We start from the raw sequence: 18,098 nt of genomic DNA, 5'->3' as shown, positions 1-18,098 counted from the left end.
TATTAAATCTAAGCTACGAAAGTTATAAGCACCTCTCCGGTAGTTAAAATTAATAGAATAAAGCAGATCAGGCCCATCAATTACACCCGTTATAAGTTGATGAATAAATACAAGGTCGTTAACTCTTCTTTGAGACAAGATTTGGATCTGCAGTAGGTTGATTCGATGCTCATAGGAAGGAAGGTTAAAAGTGTTCATCCATGGTAAGCCTTTTAAGGCAAAACGAATAAAATTACGTTGGACTGATTCTATTCTTTCTATATGGATGCTGTAAAAAGGTGTCCAAACTTGAGATGCGTATTCTAAGTGGGGGCGAACTAAGCAGTTGTAAAGAGCTAATGTAACGTAAGGGTCCCTAAACTCTTTTGACCAACGCTTGACAAGACCTAACATAGAATTGGCCTTGTTTACAATCCGGTTAATGTGCTCTGTGAAATCAAGGTTAGAGTTAAAGTTAACACCAAGGTCTTTAAAGCTATGCACAGGGAGTAAAGTATGATGAGATATCTTATAATCATACAGACTAGGAGTTTTTTTCTTTGAAAAGGTCATCGTCTGACACTTAGTCGGGCTGAGATTTAAACCGTTCTTTGTACACCAAATAGCAAATCTATCAAGATCATCTTGCAAGGATATGCGGTCATTCACAGAGTTTATGCTTTTGTAAATTTTCATATCATCTGCGAAAATAAGAATTTCACTCGTACGTAAACATAACGGTACGTCATTAATAGCTAAAATAAAAAGAAGAGGTCCCAGGTGACTACCTTGCGGGACGCCCGATTTGGCAATGAAGGATTTTGAGAAGGTCCCTCTGAATTTCAAGTGATATGACCTATTTTTAAGGTAAGAAGAAATCCAAGTGATAAAACTTATAGGAAAACCAAACATTTTTAATTTAAACTTTATGATGTCATGAGAAAGTTGATCAAAAGCCTTAGAATAGTCTGTATAAATGCAGTCGAGTTTCTGTCCACTTTCTAAAGCGAAGGAGCAATTTTGCAAAAATTAAAGTAGATTCGTAACCGTTGATCTTTTTTGCATGAAACCATGTTGTTGATTACAAATAATGTTTCTACAGTAGAACGTTAAACTATCACAAATAACTTGCTCAAAAAGCTTACAGTTTAGATATTGGCCTATATTTAGTTATATGGGCTTTATCTCCCTTTTTAAAAACAGGAGTAATATATGCGCTTTTCCATATGTTTGGAAATATACCCGATTTAAGAGATAATACGAAAATGTGTTGAAGAGGGAGAGCTAAAACGGATCTACAGTTTTTCAAAACTATCGGAGGGATTACATCAGGTCCCAGGGAGCAATCATCATGAAGAAGTGAAAGACAGTGTGAGATCTTATGGAGCTCAACTGGAATACTGTTGAATGTAACTTGCACTTTAAGAACCTGCACTGGAAATAGATTGAATAGTTTTAACATAATTAATAACGAAATATGTATGTTTTTTTAAAGCTAAATTAAGCCTTTTATTGACCTTAAACAAGCATTTAGGGTTACTAAAAACAGAATATAAAGGAAAGATAAGAAGTTTGTGAAATTGAAAAGTTAAGAGAAGTGATGTTGAAAATCTGTCACTCGTACAGTATGCAAATCCACCCATTTTGTCAGTCTATCAAGGTTTCAGACTGTCAATCTCTCAGTTTGTTGGTCCATTAGTTTATCAGTCTCCTAGGGGATCACTTTTTAATATTGATAGAAAATAATCTTGTACGTACTGTTGTGCAACCTGCGAAAAATGAAAGCTTACGCACTGACTAGTGAAGCCCCATTTCACACATAGCCGGGAACCGGATAAACGGCCCAGATAGCCGGTTGCTAGATACACGTTCTTATGAGCGCCTATACACGATTAAATTGAAAACGTATGAAGAAAAACCGGCTACCCGGGCCGGTAAGACGGTCGCCGTGAAATGGGCCTAACAGCACAACGAAATTGCTATGAATAAAATACAAATTTGTACTAGATTATTTTTACAGTTTTGAAGCTTTTTCACTCGCAATTTGAATCGTTTATTTCAGAAACAGCATAAGTCCATGAGCACTAACTTTTCAGGAGCAACAAAAAACTGTTTTTTATGTTAAAACTCCACAACACTTCAAATTAAGAGTATGCCGAGTTATAATCTAGCTAAAGACACATTTAAAAACCTTAAAAATATTAACTTTTTTTCAAGTCTTAGCGGGTTTTTAAGCCTTTAAAGTCGCTGGACTAATGTCGTTTCTGCTCTAAACGAATTTTTTTTGGTAAAACTTTTGTTTTTATTTAGCTATAGCTTTGGAACCCAGCTTTCGATTTTAATAAATAAAATAGCAGTAGATAGAGTAATTAATATTAATGTATAACTTAAAGGCTTGCGTGTCATGATGTTTGCCAAAATAATTTAAAACTGGTAAAATGTCATATAATTCAAGAGTTAAAAATGCTGCCACCGCGAGAAATCTGGCTATAACTTTTGAACCCTGAGTTCAACTTTAATGAATTTAATAGATGAAGATAGATACCTTTTAATAGATGTATAACAAAAGGGGGTGCGTGTCAAGATTGCTGCCAAAATAATTTAAAACTGGTAAAAAGTCATGTATTTAACAGTAAAAAATGTTGTCACCGGGTGAAATCTTTCCATACATTTTAAACCCTTTCCTTTCAGTTTTCGTATTTTGGGGGGTCTGACGTACTTAATTTTCTTCTAGAAGATGAATAACTATATATAAATGAGAAATTTCCAAAAAAAAAAAAATTTGGGAAAAATGGACTTATGCTGTTTCTGAAATAAACGATTCATTTTTACTTGATCTATTGGGTAAGTATTGGTTTCTTTTCAAACAAAATTCGAGCCTTTTACCTAAACCAATATTGCGGTGATGTGAAGTTAAAAAAAGTGAGTCGTGTCATGCCACCAGTGTAGTGAAGGCCTAAACGGATGGATGAATTAGCTTATAACTTGATTCAGATGACGTTTGCGTAATTTTCCACTGCGTGTTAAGTTTTCCTCGATTAATTCAGATAATGAAATTATGGCGATTCCGTTTTTTGCAAAAATTGATATATGTATTTTTTTCTGCCTCAACAAAGGCAGAACAAATTTTATTCAAAATTTATAGACCAATATTTATTATCATTTTTAAGGATTGAACTACAATTTGACTTGGATATCTAGACAAAATTTCTTTTCGCCTCGGCTGTCTTTAGACAACTCATAATATCACATATTTTTAAATTATTCCCTACTTTTGGGTTACATATGGAACTTCTCAGTAATTTTATAAACCACCATCTTTTAAAAAAAAAAAAAAAAGAGTGTGTGTACACATGTACACGCGACTGAAGTTATACTTCTCATATGTATAAATGAATTTCATTTGATATTTTTAATTTCTATTATGAAGTAATTAATCCATACTTAGTTTTTTTACATTTTTATCAAGTGAACAATAAATTAATTCTTTCATCCTCCTTGCGTCCATGTAGTTTTCAATTTATTCTGTGAAATTTACTCATGTTGTGCGGTTCAGAACGTACGGTATATGGTTAACGAAAGTAAATAAAGTGAGCTGAGCTGAGCTGTGATGGGTGAGAGGATACATTGATTTTTATTTGGAAAGTATAATGAAATATGAAGATATTTTAAACTTTTATAAAACACAATAGCTTAAGATGGTTGGTTCTAGTTATTAATGGAATTATTTTAACACATGGATATTTTTATAAATAAAACAGATCATTTTTCGTGATCTTTTTTTCTTGGTTTTTTTAATAGTAAATATATTTCTATTTTTTTAGTAAAATATTTCTTTTTTTATCATAAAAAAAAATTCCGGTACAATCCGGTTTTTCGACTTTTTTCAAAATTCCGAGAAAATTGCGTTTGAAAGTTGGGGTAAATTTTTTTTTCGAAAAATCCCCGAATCTTTGAACGCTCCTGGAAGCTAAACCGCTTGAGAGCAATTTTTGGGAGTGATGCTAAATGATAGCTTGTGTCATGGGCCTACGCTTTGCACATTATCAGATTTTTAAAAAATCGCCTTCCATGTTAAACCGCCACATCATGCCTATTTTATCAGAATCGTGCCTATTTTTTTTTTACTTTAAAGTTCTCCCGGTTTGAGAAAGCGTGGACCTACAGGGATGGGAGTTGTACCCAAATGTAGGTTAGAGTCCCCGCTACCTTTTGGCATCAAAAATTTTTTTTTCATTTTCTTCAAAATTCCGCGATATAGGCGTTGGAACGCTTTGATCTAGAGACAGGGAAGTGGTGCCATATGAAAGCTTATATTCTCAGCTACCCGATAGTGGTATAATCCGGTTTTTCGATTTTTTTTTAAATTCCGAGAAAATCGCCTTTGAAAGTTGAAGTAAAATTTTTTTTCGAAAAATCCCCGAATCTTTGAACGCTCCTGGAAGCTAAACCTCTTGAGAGCAATTTTTGGGAGTGATGCTAAATGATAGCTTGTGTCATGGGCCTACGCTTTGCACATTATCAGATTTTTAAAAAATGTCCTTCCATATTAAACCGCCACATCATGCCTATTTTATCAGAATCGTGCCTATTTTTTTTTTTACTTTTAAGTTCTCCCGGTTTGAGAACGCGTGGACCTACAGGGATGAGAGTTGTACCCAAATGTAGGTTAGAGTCCCCTCTACCTTTTGGCATCAAAAAATTTTTTTTTCATTTTCTTCAAAATTCCGAGATATAGGCATTGGAAGTTGGGGGCTAGCTCAAATTTGAGCTGAGCTGAAATGTGAACTTTTTGCAACCCTGGCAACTTGCCACATTTAAATTACCACATGCAACTTGCCACATGCAGCTTGCCACATGCAACTTGCCACACGCAGCTTGCCACATACAACTTGCCACACGCAACTTGCCACATACAACTTGCCACATGCAACTTGCCACATGCAACTTGCCACATACAACTTGCCACATGCATTTTGCCACATGAAACATGTAACTTGCAACGTGTTGTGTGTTTTATGTTTTCCTTACTGCGGCGTACTGCATTTTTAAATACTAAAGTACTGCCTACTCTAAAGGTGAAACGACAGCCCTGCTACCCAGGGTGATCGCGTCATAATCCCTTTGACATTCTTGTCAAAAAGTAAATTTTCATACTCACCCTCCCATAAGAAGTATAACTTCAAAAAAAATATTCTTAGGAACTGGACTATGACTATACCCACGTGTTCACCATCAGCTTTAAAGTATATGAGGTGGATTTTATTTAATTACATAAAAATAACCTTAACCTATAAAGTTATTTTTTTTACTATTAATTAATTTGTAAAAATTAAAAACAAAAATGCCAATATACCCAGAACAATGAAGATTTTATCTTTTTCTGAGAAAAGAATGTTGCATGCATATGATAGTACTTATTAAAACTTATTTTTTGGAAAAAATAATTAAATTATGTGAAGTCATACATTATTATTTATTAATTTTTTTTTTCAGACTGACGCCATTCAGTACATTACGACAAATGATACAACTGCTTCGACATTATGTCTTAACACAATTGGTCAGAATCAAGCATCAATAAGTCCTTATCTATATCACCATTCAAACTTCTCCACAATTCCCGAGGAATCGCAATTACACGAGAGCTCCGATAAAGGTATGTATATACACTTGTATGACAGCAATGCGTGTTTTGGTTAAAATGGATTGTTGGACTGTTGGTATCATTAATTAAATATTTCCTTGAATCTTTTGAGCAAAAATAAAAGAACATTAAGAAAATTAAATTTACGATTCAATTAAATATATTCCTTTATCTATGTTTCATTTGAATGAAATTCGCAAACAGAAATCGACCAAATCAGTATACATTTTCGTGAATGAATGATTTCGCAATATTTATGATGTTAAAGAATGAAGATTAATAAAGAAATATTTGCCAATTTTAATGGTATTTTCTTTTTTGACATGTAAAATCCATTAGTTTTTCTATACCTACGCAGTTCTAAAACCATATTAAAGGTTCATTTATTTGTGATTTCTTTTTGAAAATGAGTCTTTTGTTACTATATTGTGATACAATAAATTTCATTAGGTATTATTTTGCGATACAAAACTCAATCATCAAAAAAAAAAAAACATTTCACTGACGTCTATTATCCAATACAAATTGCAAATACAATAGCCTTTACGCTGCGCTGGTAGAAAATGTAGAAGGTAAAAGTTCAATTTCTGTTTGCTGTATTCATTCAATTGAAACAAAGCACTATGGTTACAGAAAATACTTGCTACACATTTGATAAATAATTAAGGAGTGACTTTTTAAAAGGAGATAAAAACACTTTTTGTCATTTCTCAAAAAATCTAAAATAAACTAAAAACAAAAATTTGATATCTCATACGATTTTCAGTTTTCCGAATTTCAGAGCTGTTTTTATTAAAGCTGGCAAAATTGTGCGTAGTGCGTTGAAATTTGTAGAATTTAACTGCATACTCAGTTTGGAAAAAGAGAAAAGGCATTTTAGCCCCTTTGAAAAGTCACTCCTCAATTGAGGATTTGTTATTTTTATTTTATTTAATAGATATCTATTTTTTGTCTTATTTAATTTTAGATGAACTAACATCACCTTTGGAAGAAAATTGTTCGAGTCAATGTTGTGCTGTTAGAAGATCATCATTTATTCCAGATACCATTATGGAAAATTATTGAAAAAAAAAAATAACGTATCGGATCATTTTCAAATGCATTAATCTTAAAAATTAATTATAAAATAATTTTAAATGTGTTTAAATGTTCAATGTTTTTTTTTCCTTTTTTGTAAGAATTTTTTTACCAAATTAAATGAGAACAAAAAATTCAATGCATATCAGCATGAAATAAAAATGGACCATTTTGTTATTCAAATTTACTTAACTAAAATGTATCATATTTAATAGAGTCGGCATTTTTTAGATATAAAAAACTTTGAATTAAAAGTTGTATTTGATTTAGTTTTTAACTCTATCAAATATGATACATTTACCCCGAAAAAGGAGTGTTTTTGGTAATTTTAATCATTAATTTAAGCAGGATTTCCCGAGTAAAAATAGAAATTGAATTTTTAAAGAAAAAAATCTTGAGCGCCGCACCACCACCGCCGTTTGCAGGAATTTTCGCCGCACCCACCGCGAATTTTTTTCATATTTTTCAGCGGTGGTGTGGCGGTTTAGAAATTTTTGATCATAGTGCGGACGTGCTGCAGCGGTGGTGCGGCGGTCAAAAAGTGCTGCGGACGTGCTGCAGCGGTGCACTATGGGACGAAACGAGGTTGATCGTCTCAAAAATCTGTAACTTCTTTGTTTCTTTGAATAATTGAATGAAATTTGGAACATATTATCTTGAATATATTAGGAACTGATGTACTTAAGTATTGTTCTGGTTAGTTTGTTTTAAAAGCACAATAAATATATTAAAGTTAAAAAAATATTTTTTTCATACAAAAAATGTACTATATAATTTAATCTTTTTTCTAAGCAATGGAAAACAAAAAGAAATTGTCCGACAGGGTTTGCCATAGTTCCTTACTTCGAAACTCTCAAGATCAAATATAACCTTTTTCATAAAATTTACGTTCCAAAACATAAAATTGTGTTTTAATCAATTCCTGTTATCATAATAGTCTTATTCTAAAGGTACATAACTCAGTACTTATCGAAGTAAACATATTATACTGTTAACAACAATAAACTTTTATTTATTAAAAATAATATTACTTTGTTGAATGAGCAAAACGCATAATTAAATGAAAAAATTTGTCTGTAAAAATCAGCAAACGAATACTTTTGTTTATCGTTATCAGTCATTTGTTGACAAATGGACTAAGTTATTTCAAAATTCAAAAAAAAAAAAACACTTCGAATAAAGCATTGTGAGGTATCATTAATAACGGTTTTTAATTGTTTCAAAAGATGGGTTATTGCGTAGTTTATGTTTTAGTCTATTCAATGGACAGATAAGAATGTATTTTATTTAAAAAAATAAATAAATTATAATAGGGAAATTAATGGAATTGATTTTTCTTAAGAACATTTCCAAACATCCAATGCAAAAATTGGAATTCTTCAGTATTCTATTAAAAACAATACCGACTAAAAATTATAAGAACAGGGGTCTAATATCTAACAGAGCCACGATTGCCACACTGCGTAAAAATTTCGTGGCAATCATTAACGAAAAATACTAAAAAAAAATGCTCTATAGTATTTTTTTATTTCTCGGAATAACTTTGGAAATTAGGATCAGGATTTCATTTATTTTGTTTACCGTTTGGTCTGCTAAATGAAAACTATCAAGTCAATGAATGAAAACGAGTGAATTTGGTGCGTATACATCCATAAGCTTCTTCAAGAAGGCTGTTATACATGTGAGCTTAATTTTACCGTTTTTTTTAATTTTTAACAAAAAATTATAATTATTTACAAAGCCAATAATATGAACTTTTATTGTGCCAAATTTTAACTTTTTAAATTCAAAATTGCAAAAGTAATAGATTTTTAAAGCTCAAAATAAATAAAAAATAAATTCTCTCATTATTCAATTTCGCTTGTAAAACGAAAAATTATGAAAATGGGAAATTTTTTATTTTTGTTTCTTAATCTACAACAAAAATAGAATACAAAACAGTCATTAACTCAGCGGAGGCAGCCGGAGCCAACATAGAAAACTCTAGTTGAAAACGAAATAATGAGAAAAAAATTCACCACACTCAATTTTTTTTTTTTAATTTATTGTTCCATTTAATACAAAAAATTCCTATAGTTTTGGAGAGAAGAAATTACAAGCTTTACAAAAATATATAACATTAATAAAGTTTATTAAAAATTTAACGAAATATCTGAGTTCAAAATGTCTCTTTTCAAAAAAAGCAAAATATAAAATAACAAAATGCGGTGTTTGAAGGTTGTTTTAAGTACCAAGAATAAATATTATGTAGAAAAAAAATACTGTATCGCAAAGAGCTCTATTTCTATATAATAACCCCATCATTAGATTTTTGAAATTGCGAAATTCGTGAAAACCATTTTTGAGACGCTCAACCCCATTTCGTCCCATTGTGCGGTGGTGCGGCGGAATTCCATTTTTACTCGGGTTTGGGCCACCAGATGGTTCGATATGTTCCTGAAGTGAAAACTGTTAAAATACAAAAACAAAGCAAACAGATCGAACAGTGCCGGATTAGCCTCAAGGCAAACTAGTCAGCTGCCTAGGGGCCCCACTTCAGCTAGGGGCCCCTCGCCCCGACTACGAACAAACAAAATTTCTTGGAGTTGTACCTTCAATAAAAAACAGCATTACATTTGTATTTGTAAAAATAAGAAAAAAGAAGAATAAAAAAACGTTTGCAAATCATTAAACATTAGCCCCGTTCCATTGGAGGTGGTAGTTTACTCATGAGTTGATCTAGTACTATAATTACCACATGATCTTCTACTTCTACCACTGATCTTCTATTTTTTTTTTTTTTTTTTTTATAATGAGCGCGCACTAAAGGGGTTTTGGGTACCCTTAATATACATGTGTTTATAATGAATTATGACTCCCATCCCATCCTGAAGGGCCCAACCCAGCGATGCCAGATTGAGGAATTTTTTCCTGTTTTTTTTTCGGTATTTTTGATCAGGGAAAAATGGAAAATCAACCCAGAACAGTCAGCTCAAAATATATCACGTTTAAATACCAAGACAAATACTGGTCTATTCGAATATTATTCCAACGACATCGAACCAGAGTTTAGTAACGAGATGGTGCCATTAAAGCTCTTCATGTTGCAATCAGATAATATGTCAGAAAAATCTGAGATTGTGCATGCAGAGAAGTTAGAAGTTAATATAGGCACCGTTACAAATTTATTCATAATGAATTACCCCAAATAAAAACATAACTTCGAAAACAGCCAAAATGACGTTTTTTGGCATTTTCTAACGGTAATATTTCAAAAACGGATGCCAATAAAAAAATTTTGACTTCAGATTCGAGTTCAACACATCCAACACTACTAGGAAAGTATATTTTGGTTCTTGTGGCAAAAACCTTGTTGACCAGTGTTATCAATTAAAATAAAAACTAAACCACCCACACGCGTTTTGAACGCGTTTCAAACGCGTTTAGGACGCGTTTTGGATGCGTTTTGGACGCGTTTCGGACGCGTTTCAGATGTGTTTTCCCAGCAAACGCAGAACTACAGAAAAAACCGGTGAAATATGTACGTAAAAGAAGTACTTCTTTTCCACTGAAAAAAGATAGGAGCTCGGGAAAAAAATCAGTTGTATACTTTCTGTATATAAGAATACGTGAAGCAGCTATCTCTTTCCTGCATGCAAGATGAAATAAATTTCCCCTCCATTAATAGTACAGACAAATGTACTTCAAAAGTGCATCAGCGAAGCACTTCTGGAAGTGGTCCTGATGTACATTTTCCAGTACTTTTTTACCTACAGAAAAAGCACTGAAACTTGTACTTTTAAAGTACTTATTTGGAGCACTTTCATGTGTTTATATCCGTACTGGTGAAATCCATATTTTAATTTCATCTGAAAATAAAAAAATCTTCAAAACAAACAAACAATTCTTTTAAACTATTATTTAATATTTTATTGGAAAAACACAAAATAGTTTTTTTTTTTTTTGAAAACAAAATACACTTAAAAAAAAGATCCTTGGGCACGCGACTGTGGCCTGGCCAGTTGAAAAAAATGAAAAAGAAAAAAATACTCTGCGTCTGCAGTCTGCACTTTGGTGGTAGTTTTTGTATCTTGTTTTGATTTTTTTTTCTAAATGCTCAAGGCTGAAGCTGCTGTAAACTCAGTCAATGATGTCTGGAATTGATCGCCACTAAAAGACAGAAAAATCAACAACTTTATAATTTATTAATTTTATAATCAGCATACCTTTATTTTCCAAATCAATTGGTGGTTGTTTTTGTATCATTTTTGTATTACTTTTTTTTCTAAATGCACAAGGCTGAGGCTGTGCATTTTGATGGTGGAAATAAATTTTTGTGGCGTGCCGAAGAATTTGTGTGGTAGATAGGTGTGTTTTTTTGTTTATCTATATAGATTTTGTGCAAAAAAACGACATCGAGATTTTTGAAATCAAAACAATTTACGTGTTAAAAACAACAAAAACTTTATCTGTATAGATTTTTGAAAAATCCAGATAATTATCCAGATTTTACTTTCTCTCGATAAAAACAGTAGTGCCAAGGTACTTTATTTGTTGTGTTCATACAAAAATATCTGAAAATATTAACAAAAAAAAAAGCGGAGAAAACGAGGTTTGAAAAAAACTCTCATAGAAAAAAATAATTAAAAATTTGTTTGACATGGTTGCATTGAAATGTTAATATCTCGAGATATACGCAATGCACTTTTCAGATAAAAGTCTTAAATGGATCCTTATAAGATTGTTGAACAGATATGTATATAAAATTACCAAAGTTTTTTCGAAAAACTAGAAATAAAAATAAAAAAGTTTTCACATTTGATTTTTAAAAAATCGAAAAAAAATTCAATATGGCTACCTTCAAACGCTTATAACACAAGAACGACGCAACCAATGTTAATGGTCATGGTCTTAAAATGTAGCTAAGAATATAAAGATAATTTTTGGTTTTTTGTGAAAAAACAATTTTTTTGAATCCAACATGGATGCCATGGCCATATGAAAATTTTTGTTTGCATCCAACATGGATGAAATGGCCTTCCCACTTCGGAGTTAAAATAAAAAAAAAACAAAAGCAACATTTTTGACAGACAGCTGCCAAAGTATATGTACAGTGGTGCCAAATGTTTGCATGGATTTCAAAAATCCCGATGTCGTTTTTTTGCACAAAATCTATATATATAGATAAACAAAAAAACACGCCTATTGTTTAGAGAAAATAGTTTTCACAAATAACAAATAGCGTTTCGGACGTGTTTCGGACGCGTTTCAGATGTGTTTTGCAAGCGTTTCGGACGCGTTTCAGACGCGTTTTGGACGCGTTTCGGACCAGTTTCAGACGCGTTTTGGACGCGTTTTGGGCGCTTTTTGGGCGCGTTTCAGATGCGTTTTGGACGCGTTTCATACGCGTTTTGGACGAGTTTCAGACGCGTTTTGGACGCGTTTCAGACGCGTTTTGGACGCGTTTCGGACCAGTTTCAGACGCGTTTTGGACGCGTTTCAGACGCAATTTGGACGCGTTTCAGACGCGTTTTGGCCGCGTTTCGGACCCGTTTCAGACGCGTTTCAGTTGCGTTTTGGACGCGTTTCAGATGCGTTTTGGGCGCGTTTCAGATGCGTTTTGGACGCGTTTCAGACGCGTTTCAGACGTGTTTCAGACGCGTTTCAAACGCGTTTTGGACGCGTTTCAGACGCGTTTTGGACGCGTTTTGGGCGCTTTTTGGGCGCGTTTCAGATGCGTTTTGGACGCGTTTCATACGCGTTTTGGACGCGTTTCAGACGCGTTTTGAACGCGTTTCGGACCAGTTTCAGACGCGTTTCAGACGCAATTTGGACGCGTTTCAGACGCGTTTCAGACGCGTTTTGGCCGCGTTTCGGACCCGTTTCAGACGCGTTTCAGTTGCGTTTTGGACGCGTTTCAGATGCGTTTTGGGCGCGTTTCAGATGCGTTTTGGACGCGTTTCAGACGCGTTTCAGACGCGTTTCAGACGCGTTTTGGACGCGTTTCAGACGCGTTTAAGACGCGTTTCGGACGCGATTAACACGCGTTTTGGACGCGTTTTGGGCGCGTTTAAGATGCGTTTCAGACGCGTTTCGGACGCGTTTCAGGCGCGTTTTGGACGCGTTTTGTACGGGTTTTGGACGCGTTTTGGACGCGTTTCAGACGCGTTTTGGACGCGTTTCAGACGCGTTTTGGACGCGTTTCAGACGCGTTTTGGACGCGTTTCAGACGCGTTTTGTACGCGTTTCAGACGTGTTTCAGACGCGTTTCAGACGCGTTTTGGACGCGTTTCAGACGCGTTTTGGACGCGTTTCAGACGTGTTTCAGACGTGTTTCAGACGTGTTTCAGACGCGTTTCATACGCGTTTTGGACGCGTTTCAGACGCGTTTTGGACGCGTTTCAGACGCGTTTTGGACGCGTTTCGGACCCGTTTCAGACGCGTTTTGGACGCGTTTCAGTTGCGTTTTGGACGCGGTTCAGATGCGTTTTGGGCGCGTTTCAGATGCGTTTTGGACGCGTTTCAGACGCGTTTTGTACGCGTTTCAGACGTGTTTCAGACGCGTTTCAGACGCGTTTTGGACGCGTTTCAAATGCGTTTTGGACGCGTTTCAGACGCGTTTTAGACGCGTTTCGGACGCGATTCACACGCGTTTTGGACGCGTTTCAGACGCGTTTTGGACGCGTTTCAGACGTGTTTCAGACGCGTTTCAGACGCGTTTTGGACGCGTTTCGGACCCGTTTCAGACGCGTTTTGGACGCGTTTCAGACGCGTTTCAGACGCGTTTTGGACGCGTTTCAGACGCGTTTTGGACGCGTTTCGGACCCGTTTCAGACGCGTTTTGGACGCGTTTCAGTTGCGTTTTGGACGCGTTTCAGATGCGTTTTGGAAGCGTTTCAGATGCGTTTTGGAAGCGTTTCAGATGCGTTTTGGACGCGTTTCAGACTAGTGATGGATAGTTCCGGAGCCAAATAGTTCCTGGAACTAGTTCCTCACTCGGAACTAGTTCCACTAGTTCCCCAAAATTAATTTAAACAGTTCCATCGTTCAGACACAGCCACACACAAAAGAAAGAAAGAAGAAGAGAAACAAGAAACAAAACGAATGCGAATATATCTCTGTCTCTGTTTGAAATACACAATACACACACGCATGTCATAGAATTCTCATCCAAAGCCAACACACATGGATGCGAACGAGTTGAGCGCCAAAAATTGACAAACCAAAACCACAACTACTTTCTTATGAATCATGCTCACGGACATGGAACTACATTAATAGTTCCAGTTCCAGGATCAGGAAAAAATATTCAAATTCATACTATTTCTTATTTTGATGCATTTTATTGAAAAAAAACTTAAATTCTAGATAGTTCCGCGGAACTAGTTCCAGGAACTAGTAGGTAGATTAAGTTTGTGTCAACCGACATACGTTTTTCTGGCCGCTTTAAAAGGTAGATTAAGTTTGTTTCAACTGACATAAGTTTTTCTGGCCGCTTTAAACGGCCATCAGGAAAAAATATTCAATATCATACTATTTCTTTTTTTGATGCATTTTCCTGAAAAAAAAACTAAAATTCTAGATAGTTCCGCGGAACTAGTTCCAGGAACTTGTTCCGACCGAAAAAAGAACCGTTCCATGTTCGTTCCGGCTTTGGAACTGTTTTGCGGATCTCTGTTTTGTGTAATTTGCCTTGTCTATAATAATAATAAAATCAAAATTGAAACTTTTTCGTATGATTTCTCTTTCCAGTTTTATAATGAAACCGTAATGCCGACTTATAACGAGTCGATTTTCGCCGTGCGGCGAAGCTTTTTGGCGTCAGTCGAGTCGTGTGAACGTAAGCCGCACGCGACTAAAGTGACAATCCCCATACTAGAGTCCTAGTCGACTTAAGCCGTGAGACATATCATGTGGTTAAAATCGACTCGTGAAAAGTCGGGATAGGTATACCTACATACTTATACCTTTTGAATCTAATATATTTTCTAATAACTTATCGTTAATAAAAATTATCTGTGAACCATCAAGTTGCTTAAATTTTTTTGTTGAGATATCACTACAATATTTATTATAGTTATTTCAAAACTTTTAGTTTACATTTATAAAATGACATGATAGGACACCAGATTATATCCGATTAGTCTCTAGTAAGTTACCTGCACAAATTTCTAACCTAACTTAAAAATAGCTTATGACATTGAAAAAGCATAGGAAAAGGGCCCAAGAATTATTTTGCCTAGAGGCCCATGACATGGTTAATCCGGCACTGAGATCGAAATACTGTCGACTTCCCCGTACCATTATTGGGGTTCTGAAAAATTAATACAAATTAAGATTTTTTCAATTTCGAAACCTTGACATGGCTGCCCGTGGCCAGGCGAGCTTTTGAGGGCTTTTTCAAATAAATAAAGTGTTTAGAGACAAAGAGAAATTTTTATATATCTGGGAAACAACAAGTTTACTCAATTTTCAAAGTATTTTATTGAGATCGATCTCAAAAAATTTACTAAATAAGGACCTGATCTCATATTCTTGCATAATATGGTCTATTATAATCTATGAGGCCCAAGAAAATTTGAACTTAAATTTACAATCTTTCGATTTTGTATACAAACAATTTTAAAATGAAAACAAAAAAAAAACAAAATCTTATAACATAGATAAAATTAACCGTAAATCCTTATTTTTAAATTAAAAACATTAAATTAGGCTCATTTAAAGTGAATTTATTTGTATTGTTTTAGTTTTCAGACTTCTTTTTATTTTAAGTCTTCGTTCCATTATTTCCATTGGAAAACGAAACTATTTCAAATCGAATTAAAAAAATGGGATGTACCTGCTCTGATGTTAAAAGTTGCTTGGAATATTAAAGCTTTTTACAAATTCATTTAAGAAATTTAAAAATAAAAAAACTTAAAAACTAATATAAAATGTGGTTTGAACTTGTTAAAGAAATCTCCTAAAATGGTTCTGACCCAAAAACAAAGTATGCCATTTAATATCTTGTGTGACAAAAATTTTTAGAATTTGTTTTTTTTTTTTTGTATCGTAGAGCTATTTAAAAAAAAATATTTTTAATTAGTGAGCTATTACATGAAGCCTCAAGAGGCTTGACTCTTTTTTTGAATTTTCTTTTGATAATCATTCTGTGAGGCGCGTACTATTACACGACGCCTCTTGAGTCAAAGACTCAAATTTGACATTTCTCTTTTAATTTAAGTATTGTTGTTGTTGTATTCCACCAAGAAGCAAAAATTAATGAAAGGGAATGTTGAAAAAAGAAAGAGTGGAAAAAGAAACGTCAAAAAAGAGTCTCAGAATTTTGGCCCACGACTCTCCGGTCGGATAATTTTTTGTTGTATCTTCTTTCTCTTTTGCACTCATTAGTTTTGAAAAGAGGCGCGCCTCTTGAGGCTTCATGTAATAGCTGACTTATTTATACAAATTTTCAAAAATTATTCAAAAAAAATTTTAGTATGCCGTTAAAAATAAAATGAAATGCATTTATCCGTTTTCTAAAAATTGATTTAAAAAAAAAATAGTTGATACTTTTTTTTTAAATCCAAAATTTTTTCTTTTTTATAATTCTTCTTGATTAAAACATTGAAGCTACAACAAGGTTTCTCTATCTGGAGCTGCAGCCTAAACGAGTGAAGTGATTTTTTTCAAACTTGGTAGTTAGCAGTTTTTGGTGATTCCCTAGAGGGGAAATTGAAATTTTTTTTTTATGACCAAAACTAACGGTACCTGCCATATAACGGAAATAGAAAAGTTAATTTTTTTCAAAAACGGCTCTAACAATTTTGATTAAAATTTTTGTGTGTAGTACTACACATAAGAGCCAACTTTTTAAATAAAAAAAATATTTTTTGTACCGTTATTAACGGTACCTGTCATAGAACGGGTTTTTTCATTTCTGAATATCTCGTACAACATTAACCCGATTTAAATGAAAATTTTTATACAAACGTGTGTAAGTAAAGATAATATTAAAAATTTAGAAAATTTTCAAAAAACGCATTTTTGGATTTTTAAAAAATATTTCAAAATTTTTTTTTGAAAAATCAATTTTTTGAAAACTTATCAATGAAAAATTTTGAAATTTAGTTTTTATGTGTAAATTAATTATTTCTTCAAAATGGCACACCAACTTTTTTTTTGAAAAATGTTAAAAATTTTTATACATAAAAAATTATTTTTTTAAAAAACGGCTCCTACAATTTTCGAAAATTTTTTTCTAAAAATACCTTTTTATACAAGAAATAAAATTTCATATTTGTTTTTTGTTTTAAGATAATTTAAAACGGAGTTTAATTAATTATAAAAACAGATTTAATTTTTTTATACTACTTATAAAATTTCTTCAAAATATCAAATTTTAAATTTCTTGAATAAAAAGCTTTAACATTATAGTTACTTTAAGCATAAGAGCAAGTACGTGCGACCCCAGTCGTGCAATTTATTTCAATCAAAATCGTTTGAGCCGTTTTTAGAAAATCAGCCTTTTCCCTTTTGGTCATATGGCTGCTTGTTATCTTGAATTCGCGTGTTTTTACGATTCCTAAACTTTTTTATACCTTTTCGTGTATCGCAAGTAAAAATTATAAAAAATTGAAATCGCGTTATTTTTAAAACAACAATTTATTATTCCACTTGATTTTACATTGAGGTTTTTCTCTCTGTGAATGGATTTCAAATAAATATATAATCTTTATTTACATAGTTTTTGAAAAAAAGATGCATTTGCAGTGCATGCATTTATTTAATGTTGTACACGTCCATTTCATTTCTGTAGATACTTATATAGCTTAATAAATGTTAAAAAAAAAAAAAAAACGCACACACCAGACATGAGACATACCAAACACCGAATGCACAATTTGAATTTCCTTTTGTTGTTATTGCTTCTTAATTCATTCAATCGAGTTACTCCTGCCAATAAACACAACCGGCTGCAACAAATGTGCATTCAAGTGCAACAACGATACAGGACCAAATTCCATGCCAATTTTATTAAATTTCCATGGCTGCCACACACCGGTTACGGGACAGGCAGGATTCATTGACGCGAATTTGGCTATCCATCCATTATTGTGTTGGCCATCACGGATGTGATTATGTGATAATAATTCGTTGTGTATATTTATGGGGTTTCCATTGCACTTGCATCAGTTTAAGTTTCATATTATAAGAATGCAACTGGTGCAGAAAAACACAACAAGCTCTGCTTTATTGCATGGTAATGGATGATGTTTGTGTTGTGTTGTGTTGTGCATTTATTGTGGATCGATGTCTGGATCCTAATTGTGTGTAGGAAGAGAGAAGAGAAGATATGCTAACTTTGGAATTCCAAAATTAAAATGTTTAATTTTGGACCATATAAGTGGGCTTTAATTGAAATATATACTTTGAT

The 18,098-nt window shown here is 33.5% G+C and overlaps 1 protein-coding gene across 1 annotated transcript in view; it reads left to right on the top strand.

The window, feature by feature from the left end:
• Positions 1-6,849, top strand: part of LOC129910400 (uncharacterized) — a 28,587-nt gene extending 21,738 nt beyond the window's left edge. Inside the window, exons 6-7 of the mRNA XM_055987778.1 lie at positions 5,476-5,638; positions 6,594-6,849. Of these exons, the coding sequence (XP_055843753.1) occupies positions 5,476-5,638; positions 6,594-6,691 (261 nt within the window). The 3' untranslated portion in view covers positions 6,692-6,849. The remainder of the gene's footprint in view (positions 1-5,475; positions 5,639-6,593) is intronic.
• The last annotated feature ends 11,249 nt before the right edge of the window (positions 6,850-18,098 follow it).

The sequence above is a fragment of the Episyrphus balteatus genome, chromosome 2 (genome assembly GCF_945859705.1).
Source record: "Episyrphus balteatus chromosome 2, idEpiBalt1.1, whole genome shotgun sequence".
In the NCBI taxonomy this organism is placed as follows: Eukaryota; Metazoa; Arthropoda; class Insecta; order Diptera; family Syrphidae; genus Episyrphus; species Episyrphus balteatus.
Note: the sequence above shows the minus strand (reverse complement) of the source record. Positions and strands in the feature narration are given on the sequence as shown.